General features: G+C 50.8%; 2 protein-coding genes across 8 annotated transcripts in view; both read right to left on the bottom strand.

Annotated features, from left to right (window-relative positions):
- Nucleotides 1–295, bottom strand: part of ILF3 (interleukin enhancer binding factor 3) — a 25,289-nt gene extending 24,994 nt beyond the window's left edge. For 5 of the 7 annotated variants that reach the window (XM_015598267.2, XM_015598263.2, XM_015598250.2 and 2 more), the window contains exon 1: nt 94–295. The gene's annotated coding sequence lies outside the window, so the exon portion shown is untranslated. The remainder of the gene's footprint in view (nt 1–93) is intronic. The other 2 variants (XM_015598277.2, XM_015598272.2) reach the window with 1 other exon arrangement.
- Nucleotides 296–7,649: 7,354 nt separating this feature from the next.
- The window catches only part of SLC44A2 (solute carrier family 44 member 2), a 29,208-nt gene continuing 26,441 nt past the window's right edge, over nt 7,650–10,416 (bottom strand). Inside the window, 1 exon segment of the mRNA XM_006905874.3 lies at nt 7,650–8,831. Coding sequence (XP_006905936.1) covers nt 8,725–8,831 — 107 coding nt within the window. The 3' untranslated portion in view covers nt 7,650–8,724.

Consider the following 10,416-nt stretch of genomic DNA (forward strand, 5'->3'; position numbering starts at 1 on the left):
GTCACCGCGACCCCTCGGCCGGGCCCGCGCTGAGTGGGAGGGGGGAGGGGCATCGGTGGGAGCTGCCCCGGCCGCCGCCACATTGGCACTTACCTTGTCGGCGTCCCCTTCCCGAACCGCAGCCGTCGCCACCCTCCTGCCACAATCCGTCGGGGTCTCCCCCCAAAAGCCACGCGGTGCGCACCGGGCTGCTGAGTCCAACTGCAATGGCGAGAAGAGGAGGAGGAGGAGCCGGGGCCGGGGGCGAGCGGGCGGTCGGGCGCGCGCCAGGGAGGTGCGGGGCCACGTGACTGGCCGGAGCCCCGCCCCTCGCCGCCGTGTTGCCGCTCCACGCAGGCCCAGTCCGAGGCGGAGAGACGGAAAAAAGAGGAGGCGGGTCCTAGTCACGTGACATACACGTAGACGTTGCTTGGCTCGTCACGTGGCCTCGGAACGCTCCCCTTTCAGCTCCTTTGCTTGATCACGTGGTGGTGGCAAAATTTAGAGCCCTCCTTGTCCCCGTGAACAAGACTTTTCACTTTCCCTTGCCGAGTAGGTCGGTCTGCGTCATGTGACAACGTTGGCTCTCTTTTTTTAATGGCGGTTTTGAGCCACCATTACCACGTGATGCCTGGTGAGGGGCGAGGCCTCCTGCGGCCTCGCGTTTACGTGCCGGCGCGGCCGCCATTTTGCACCCGTCGCCATGAGTACGTTAGCGGAAACGGCTCGGAGAGGCTGTCCAGTTAGCGTTCTCGTAGTGGCTGGATCTTGATTGAGGAGGTGCGGCCTCGAAGGCAGGCCGCCCTGCTGAGCTTCCAATTCACTCCCCTCATCTCCCGTGAGAGGCGGAGAAGACCCCAGGTGCCTGTGTGGGGAACAACTGCATCCAGAGCCCCAGAAGGGCAGAGCTGAGCTGATCAGATCTTCCAGCCCGGTTCACAACTGTAGAAACTGAGGCTTAGGCCCAAAAAGACCTGACTCGATTCACGTCCCGTTTGTGGGAGAACTGGTGCTGCTACTCAGACGCTCGGCCAACAGCTTGGGTCTCATAAGTAAAGGCACTGGGAAAGAGCACCTTTTCTTTACAAGCCTCGTGTTGATGAACCTCCCAGACTCCTTGTGAGATGTCCGTTGTACAATCTGTCTAAACTAAGCCCTGTCCCCCTCCAGTGTCAGGATCTGGCTGGCGCTTGTCGGGTGTAGATGCGCATTAACAGTTGCGAAGCTGTGGTTCAGATGCTGCCGAGGTCCAGAGCAAGGAGTTGTTGAAAAGGTTTCCTTCCAGAAGAAGAGAAGTCAGTCAAGACTTAGCCTTGCAAAAACGTAGGGACAGTGCAGCTCATTCATAAATGATGCAAAATCCAATGTCTGCTCTTGGTTTGAGTCCCCTGGCGTAACCAACGACTGAGCATTTGTTTCCTTATCTACAAAATGGTGATTTTTTTTTAAAAAAATCCTTGGATTCTTTGAGCAGAACAAATGCCCCAAAATGGTAGCTTTTATTAAAAAGGTAAGGCGTAAAAATATGATTACAGAAATGGGTGTATGCTGTACTTACTGCTTTTTTATTTATACATTAGTTAAGAGCCGATAATTTACAGGATATAAAGTGTCAAATGGACAAAAGGATGTGAGAGGACAAAGTCTTCCTCCCGCAGACACTCTCCTCCTTGACAGTTGTAAACTTTTTTTTGTCTCCAGAGATGTTTTACTCCCAGAGATGTGTAATTGTATTTTTATTTGTTTTTCACATAAACGATAGACATTCTGCGTCTTTTCTCCCTAACTTGAAGGTCTTTCTTAAATAGAGCTTGAGATTGAAAAAAAGTTTGATAAAATTAATGGTGCATGTCTTCAATGGATTAAAGTAAGTTTAGGTTGTTTAAGGTCACTGACAATAAATGTGATAACTGGCTTTAACGTTAGAGCTCAGCAATGTCTTTTATGTGTAAATATATATATATATTTTTTTTTTTTTTTTCTCTTTGTCAGCTTACAATCTCTATTTTTTAGGCCTACAGCACCTGGTCTTCCTAGGTGGTCTCCCATCCAAGTACTAACCAGCCCAACCCTGCGTAGCTTCGGGCATCCAGCTTCAGGGTGGCATGGCCATAGACAGCAACGTCTTTTTTTGAGCCAAGTGAACAGGCTCAGAAGCAGGGCAACTTGTCTAAGCTAACAGCGCTACCAAGTGGCAGAACAGGGAAGGTTTCTAGTTTTCTGATGCCAAAGTCCATAGACCTCTTGGGAGGGGCCCAGGGTTACGTTTAAGAACTCGCTTTTGAAGATGTTCCTGTAAAGCAGCCCCTATCAAAAGGGCCCCAAGCACAGTCAGGGACGAGTAGGGTTCTGATTTCTATCAGAGTTCGGATCAAAGTACAACCTCCGTGGAGGAGCCCTGGACGGATCTTGAGAGTTTTTCAACCTCTGGTTTGCTGGAGTGCTGAAGAAACAGTTAATGGTTGTGATTGTTACCTGGTTTGTGCCCCATCCAACTTGGTGTTTTTAACCGAGAAGATTCACTAGACTGCACTTATAGTGGAGGAAACCAAAACTCTTTAAAAGTGCAGTCTAAGTCCCTCTCAGTGCCTTTACTCTGTCTCACTGTCCATCTTCCCTCTCTACCTCTGAGAGGAGACCACACTCTGTGGAGTGTTACCCCTTTTCTAATAAACTTTCCTTTTGACTCAAAAAGTAATAATAAAAAATAAAAGTGCAGTCCATCTGGGCCCACCCCACCCACTCACCAGGAGCCGCTGGATAAGACGTTTTCTTTTTTTTTTTTTAAAAAGGAAACCCTGACACATGCTACAATGTGGATGAACCTTGAGGGCATTATGCTAAAAGAAATAAGGCCATTAAAAAAGGACAACTTTTGTATGATTCCACTTATAGGAGGTCCCTACAGGAGTCAAATTCACAGAAACAAAATAGAATGGTGGGTAACGGGAAGGAGCAGTTGTTTAATGGGGACAGTTCCAGTTGAGCTAGATGAAAAGAGTTCTAGAAATGGATGACGGTGACGGTTGCACAACAATACGTATATGTTTAATGCCACTGAACTGTACGCTTAAAAATGGTTAAGGTGGTAAATTTTATGTGTGTGTTATCACAATTTTAAAAATTAAAAAAAGAGAAAAAAAAAGCTAAGTTATGGCCATATCATTTGAGCCCCAGAATGCTGAGACTTGTGAGGAAAAAATACATAGCCACATACAGTGCTACAATCATTTAGGCCACGTGTGGGACCCCAACCACGTTAAGGTCATTGTCTTCACCTGCCGGGACCCTCGCTGCTGCCCTAATTCTTGCTCTTATCCCACAGAGCACCCACCTGTGACTTTCACCTGCTGGGCTTCTTCGTTTGAGAACCAAGACAAGCCTTTGGGGAACCACCTCTCCTCCACTTTGTTCCTGCCTCTCAGCCTCAACCCTCAGTCTGGCCTAGCAGAACCCACAGCTCCCCTGGTTCAATGTCTGGGTCGGAGATGACATTTCTCTAAAATAGGCCAGAGGAGGCAGCTCTGGGATTTGCTACTCATGTGCTACCTATATCATGTTCCTTGTGTGAAAGGGCACTCGATGTGTACTTTCACACCTTAATCAAGTCATTTATTCAAGCACCCTCTGACCTCAGGGCCTTTGCACTGGCTATTCTCTGTGCCCAGAAACACCATTCTCTCCATATTCAAAGCTTCTTCTTTGTCTCAGCTTTCTGCTCAAGTGTCAAGTCCTCAGAGAGACCTGCCTGCCCTGACCACCATTTCTTAAAGAGCACTATCCAACTACCCTTCTTTATTTTTCTTCAAAGTGTTTATCACCATCCATTATCTATTGTTATTATCTGTCTTCCTTGCTAGATGGTAAAACTCTGAGACCAGGGAACAACATTTTTGTTCAGTCCAATATACTATGTGAAGTTCCTGGCTTAGACCACTTGAAACGGCAAGTGAGTGAGTGCATGGGTCACCCGTCACACATGCCCCGCCACTGCACCCAAGTCAGTCCAGCCTCACAGATAGATGAACCAAATGGGAACTCCCAATTTAATCCACTTTAGAAAAATAAGGTATACATAATCGTAAGTGTACACCTTGGCAAATATTTTTATAGTATGCATCTGTGTAAGCACCACCCCAATCAAGATAAGGAACATTGTCCCCACATCAGGAAGTTCCCTTCTGCTCTTCCTAGCCAATTCTTGTCCCTCTTCTTACATCACCGGGATTAGCTTTACCTATTTTAGAATGTTGCAGAATTGGAAACATACAGCATGGCCTTCTTTGTGTCTATTAGTTGTCTAGGTCACTCTGAGTTTTCAGCCAGCCTGTAACTGGCCAGCGCATCTGTTCCTGCATGCCTCCTTCCAAAGTGGGAGATGGATCTACACTTCTCAGAGTTGCAAACCACAGAAATGAATGCTAGCCAACCCAAGCAGAGAAGAGCTGAGTAAAGCCTGCTGGTAACTCCCAGACCATCTGGAAGGGCAAGAGGAACTGGCCTTGAAGACTACCATGCAACCGGGAGCAGCTGCCAAGGACACAGAGAAAAACCCATTGCACGGCCCTGCCCTCATGGAACTGACTTAGAGTAGGAGGCAGGTGATAATAAGCAAAGTACATAATATGACTCATAGTGGTGGGTGAAATGGGTGAAAATAATGCAGGGGAATAGGTGTGTGCAGGGCTGGGGCAGGTGCAATTTTAAGTCAGGCAGTGCACAGGAAAGTCCATATGGGGAGCTGAGGGATGGAGGGCCAGTAGATTGCTAGGAGAAGCACCTTCCAGACAGAGGGAACAGCCAGTGAAAAGTCCCCAGGGTTGAGTGTGCTTGTGGAAGGAGCAGTGAGGAGGTTCTAGAGACCGGAATGGGGCAAGAGAAGGAGGATAGAAGGAAGGGACATTCTGGAAAAGGCAGGTAGCTCCTAGAAAGCCTTGTGGACCTGCATGCAGACAGTGGCTGTCACCCTGAGTGAAATGAAAGCTGTAGGAGGCTTTGCGACGGTGGCGGGGAGGGTAGGACCCACACTGCATCAGTCCCTTGCGAACACCCTCCAGTCCATGCTGCTCTCCGTCAACCCCAGCTAAATCCAACTCTCTGTCTCGCCTGGCACTTGGGTGAGTTTGGTGGGGAAAAGAAAGGAAAAAAAACCCCACAACCTCCCTAACATTCCTTGTTTATGTGGTGCTCTCCCATGTGACTAGACGATTTTTCGTACCTTCTTTCTTCTCACAGACTTCCAACATCTCCACACACTCCATTCTCGGTTGATGACCTTCCTCATTTCACGAGGAAACTCACTCGTGTCCATCTACTTCTGCCACCACAGCTGCCAGCACTTGTGCCCACATTCCCTGCCTTCCACTTAGACTGAGCCTCAGATGCTCCTGTCTGGCTCTCTCTTACATCTACTTTTTCTCCTTCTCTCCCCAGGGCTCAGACCTCGCCTCTCTCTTTACTCACTCCCCAGGTGATCTCGGCCAGCCACATGGCTTCAGAGACCATCACATCACTGAGCATTCCTGACTGCATGCCTCCAGCCTGGAATTCTCCCCTGAAGTCCAGGCACACACATCCAACCGTCTGTGTGACAGCTTCCCTTGGAGATGTTGCATTCAGTGGGTCCTGTAGAGGACAGATACTGGCCTATTCAGATCCATTTGGATCTGCTTTATTGTTTTTTTGTTGTTGTTTTTTTTTGCAGCATTGCCAGGGTTTTGCATGCTTCTGCATGCTGCAATTCTCCAAACACCGCCCTGGACTCTGGACCACGTTGCCGATGCACCTTTGCTACACATTCAGAGAATCGGAAGTGCCTGGGAGCTTAAATGTTTCTTTGGGACCACCTTCAGTCAAGAACTTACCAGTGTAGAACATCTTGGATATATAACTCATCCTACAGAGATCCCTGCAAGATCAGGTGCCCTCTCAGGCCTCTGCTTGAGCTTACTGCCTTGCAGCCTTGCTTCCTCCTGTTTCTTTGGCTCCTCTCTTGCACATTCCACATATAATCAATCATGTCAGTTCCATCTTCAAATTCTAAAATCGGCATGCTTTTCATCACCTTCACCAAGACCACCTGAGTCTAGTCCACCATCAGTGAGCGCCTGGACTAGTGCAGTAGCCTCCTCATTAGTCTCAGTGCTTCTACTTTTGTGTCATACAGTTTTCGCACACAGCAGCCAGAGGGCTTTGAGCATGCATGAAAGACCAGGAACTTCAATGCTTCTGTATACTATAACAATCACTAACACTGTGCACTTCCCATGGGCCAGGCACTGTGCTAAACCCTTTACATTAATTCAGTTGTCCCATGCCTGTATATTGAGTGCCGGCTGTGTACCAGGCACTCTACCCGACCTTGGGATAAGGTGGTAAAGAAGAGGCAATACCTGGGTCCCCTTTGAGCTGACATTCTGGGTGGGGGGACTGACACTTAGTAAATGAAAACACAAATAATTGCAGATTGTGACAAGCGCCGTGAAGAAAATAAACAGGGTGACATGGTCATAACCAAGAGAGGCCAACTTTAGATGAGAAGGAAAGGCTTCCTGGAGGAGGTGATCCCTGAGCTGAAAGTGGAAGGATAAGGAGCTAGCCAGGTAGAGAGCATTTCAGGCACAAGCCCGGGCCCAGGGGGGCTGGATGTCAGCAAGGGGGAGGTGAGTGGGCGGTTAGGGAAGGGCCTTGTGGGCTGCAGCGAGGACTTTGGCTTGCACTGAGTAAGGTGGGAGCTACGGAGGGTTCTTGAGCAGAAAAGGACATGAACTCACTCAGTTGTTCGCAGGTGTCCTTCTGCACCTGTTGGGAGAACAGCGGAGGCTGGGGACATGATGGCAGGAGCTAGGGACGAGGAGGAGATACTCTCCTAGTTCCAGTGAGTGATAATGGAGGCTGGGAACTGAAGATATGGGGAGAAGTCAGGTTCAGGAGCAGTTTTGGAGGCGGGGCTAACAAGACCTGGGATAAGGAAAAGAACATCCTGGAAGGATCAAGGTGAATGAGGAAACCCAGAAAGCATCAGTACAGGGCATTGGGTGTGGGCCTTGGGGTCCAGGAGACCTGGCTTCAAATGCCTTCTTGGCTCCTTTTCTGCTGAGCAACATTTAGATGCAGTGCTCAACCTCCCTGCCTTAATTAACAGGGAGAGTAATAGAAGTAGGGTATGGTATGCAGAAAGCAAGTACTCAAAAAAATGGTGGCTGTTTAAGATAAAAATCCAGGGGCGGGCAATATAGGAGGGGAAAAGGCAGTTAAGGTGGTAGAGCAGTCAGCCCAGAGGAGTGACAGAGAACTGGCACCAGGGGGCAGCAGCGAGGCTCCAGGCAGCCTGGCAGGGTGCAGCTTTACAGGTCTGAAGCTCTAGAGCCGGCGAAACAGGCCTGGGGCCACAAGTTCAGGCCATGTGACCGAGGAGAGGGGGCGGGAGGTGAACAGGCCATGGCCACCTTCTGGAGTCTAGGAACCAGAATCTTATAAAGAGCATTTGTTCAGGAGAAACCTGAGCCACTTGCATGGTGGAATTCAGGCAGAGACGGGACAGCACAGGGCTTACTGCCTGCCTCCACCAACCCTGGGGACAGTTGCCCCAGCTCAGAGTCCCAAAGCAGTCAAAGCTGAGGTTCCCCCTCCTGGCCTCTCGCTGCCCCCACAACCAGTCCAGACGCAGACTCTGTACAATAGGCACTTTATTAGTAGTTGGAATGCAGTTACACGCAGGGGTGTGTGTACAGAATGGGTGGGAGGGCTGGCAATAGGCGTAGGACACAGAGACCTCAGGCAGGGATTTCTTCCTCCCTGAGATCCTGGAACTATGCTGATGATCAGACATGAAGTTGGGGGCCTTAGTGAAGGAGGAACTGGTAGACCAGGTCCCCCAAGTTTAACTAATTTGGCAAAAGGATCCTAAAGTCATGAGGTGACTGGGCAGGGGGCCTGGTGTGCCTGCGGCACCTGCCCCACATCCTTTCTCCTGAAATCATCCCTTGGGTGGATTCGGTTTCTTTTCTCTTACAGAGAGCTGTGTCAACAGGCAGAAGAAGGTGGGAAATTGAGCCTGGCTCCTCCAGCTAGCAGGCTTCCATGAGGCCGCTATTAGCAGTCCCCTCCCTCCTGCTCCCAATGGCCTCCCGGGACAGTTTCACTCCTTCCTAACCCATCGACAGGGCCCAGTGCCACACCCGACCTGGGCATGCACTCCCACCCCAGCTATGCCAGGTAACTGAAGGCACTCCTCAGTGGCCCCATCTGAGCTGTTGAGACAGAAAAAAGCTAATAGACCCTTTAATGCATGGCCAAGTTAAAAAAATAATAGAGAAAGGCATGTGGCAGTCTGTGTGAGCCAGCTGTTCGGTTATGGAGAAGGGGCTCAGTCCTGGCTTGAGCAGACAAAAAACACCGTCATCACGCCATAAGAGGGAACAGGAAGCTTGAGGCAGCCCACAGAAGTTGGGCTCCATCGCATGCCAGACACAGCAAGGGCCCTCACAGAACTTCTCCCTATCCGGGCCAGTGAGGACTGGAGTGACACGCTGCACAGTCGTGGGGGCTGCCACGGAAAGTCCAACTGCCCCTTGCCGCAGGGAGAAGATACCATAAATCCTCCAGGTCCCCAGAAACTGGTGGTAATTGGATGGGGGCAGCAGTGACAGGACTTCCGGTCAGCTCTATGGGCTGGGGGGTTCTGCTCCAGCTGCTGAGCACCCAGTGAGAAACTTTCCTGGGAAGCAGGGCAAGGCAGGGCCTTCAGGACTCCACCAGCTTCTTGTTGGTCTTGTTCAAAAGCTTCTTGAGGTTGGAAGACATGAAGTAAGGCCTCTCAGCTGAGCCATCATTCCTCTCTAGGTCCTCCACTGCAGAGACAGACCCCAGAGCAGGTGGCATCAGGGGAGACCACAGGTAGGGGCCTCTGGGGACAGGGTGGGTGGGCAGGGACCACAGAGAAGCCTCAGAGGGTTAAGAAGCAAGACACACTGGGACTGGGGAGGGGCGGACTACAGTGGGCTCAAGAATGGGAGGCAAACACGCTCCCCACACTCCCAGGCAAGGGAGCCCCGCATGCACCCCCAGTCTACAGGGAGGAAACGAGGAGGCCTGCCCGGCCCCAAGCCGGCCTCCTTCCTTCTCTACTCCTCCTACTCCTCGACTTCCGCCCGCTTCCCCTCCTCCGCACTCCCCTTCAACAGGATGTCTCTCAGCTCAGGCGACATGAAGTAGGGTCGCTCCTGAGAGCCGTCATTCCTTTCCAGGTCCTCACCTGGGCTCCCCCCAGGAACCAGCATGGGGAAAATGAGGTGGTCAGGAAGGGAGGGGGAGAGGGAGGCAGGGTAGAACAGGGAAGCCAGCAGGCATGGAGGAGAGGAAAAGAGAGAAAAAAAAAACAGACAGATGGAGAGACCAGAGTTAGTGGCAGCCACTAATCCCCGCCCCAAAAAGCCGGAAACTCGGAAGCCAAGGGCCCAGGGGCAGAGCGTCCCAGTTGCAGCCTGGACCAGGGGACAATAGGACGGAGCAGCTCCGAGCATGGGGAGGAAGCCGAGAGGGCATGCAAGGGCCCTAGGATGAGGGACAGCCAGTCCCTGGGAAGCTGGGGGCACCAGGTAGGTGAATATGTAGCCCCATGGGAGGAAGATGTTTTGCCCAGAGTGGAGAAGGGAGTCAGGGCCCATCAAGAATCAGGGTGAGGGCTCACTCACAGAAACAGAGAAATAACGTGTCCACACACATGCCGTAGACGCTGAAGAAGCCATGGGCAATCAGGTAGGAGCCAACGATCACTGTCTGGGTAAGGGGACAGGAGCTGTTCCCACCTGGTCCCCTCACCAGGTCCCTCCCAGGCGGGGATTATGTCATCCTTCTGCTAATAAGCCTTATACTAACAACCCAACTCCTCATCCTGTGGGCAGGGCCCAACTGTCCACAGGACATTTCTTGCCCTCTTTAACCCCAGGGCCTTGGCACATGCTGTTGCCCTGATTTAGTATAGTTTATCATGCCTTCTCGTCGTTCTGCTTTAAGCTCAAACATCAAGTCCTCAGGTACCAGCTCCTCCAAGAAGCCGCCTCTGACATCTAGACCCTCTTTTATGCATTCCTAGTACTGAGCACCCCTCCTCTGAGACCTTCATCTGGCTGCATGTTTAGGACATTACAGGTTTAATGCCTACGTCCCCACTAGACTGCGTCTGTCCCAACAATTGCTGTACCTCCAGCAATATAGTGACTCACAGGGCCTTGATAGGTATGTGAAATTGACTCTAGCAAGTGGACCTTAGAGAGATTAAATAACTTGTCCAAAGTTACACATCCTAAAACTAGCAAAAAAGAGGACTAAGATAAAAATCTAGGTCATAGGGCTCCAAGGCCTGCCCTCAGATACGGTATTCCTTAAGGTGATGACTTAGCTCCTCCACCTTCTTCCCCCTTCACCCCCTCCCCA

This window comes from Pteropus alecto, unplaced genomic scaffold (assembly GCF_000325575.1).
Source record: "Pteropus alecto unplaced genomic scaffold, ASM32557v1 scaffold761, whole genome shotgun sequence".
Classification (NCBI taxonomy): domain Eukaryota; kingdom Metazoa; phylum Chordata; class Mammalia; order Chiroptera; family Pteropodidae; genus Pteropus; species Pteropus alecto.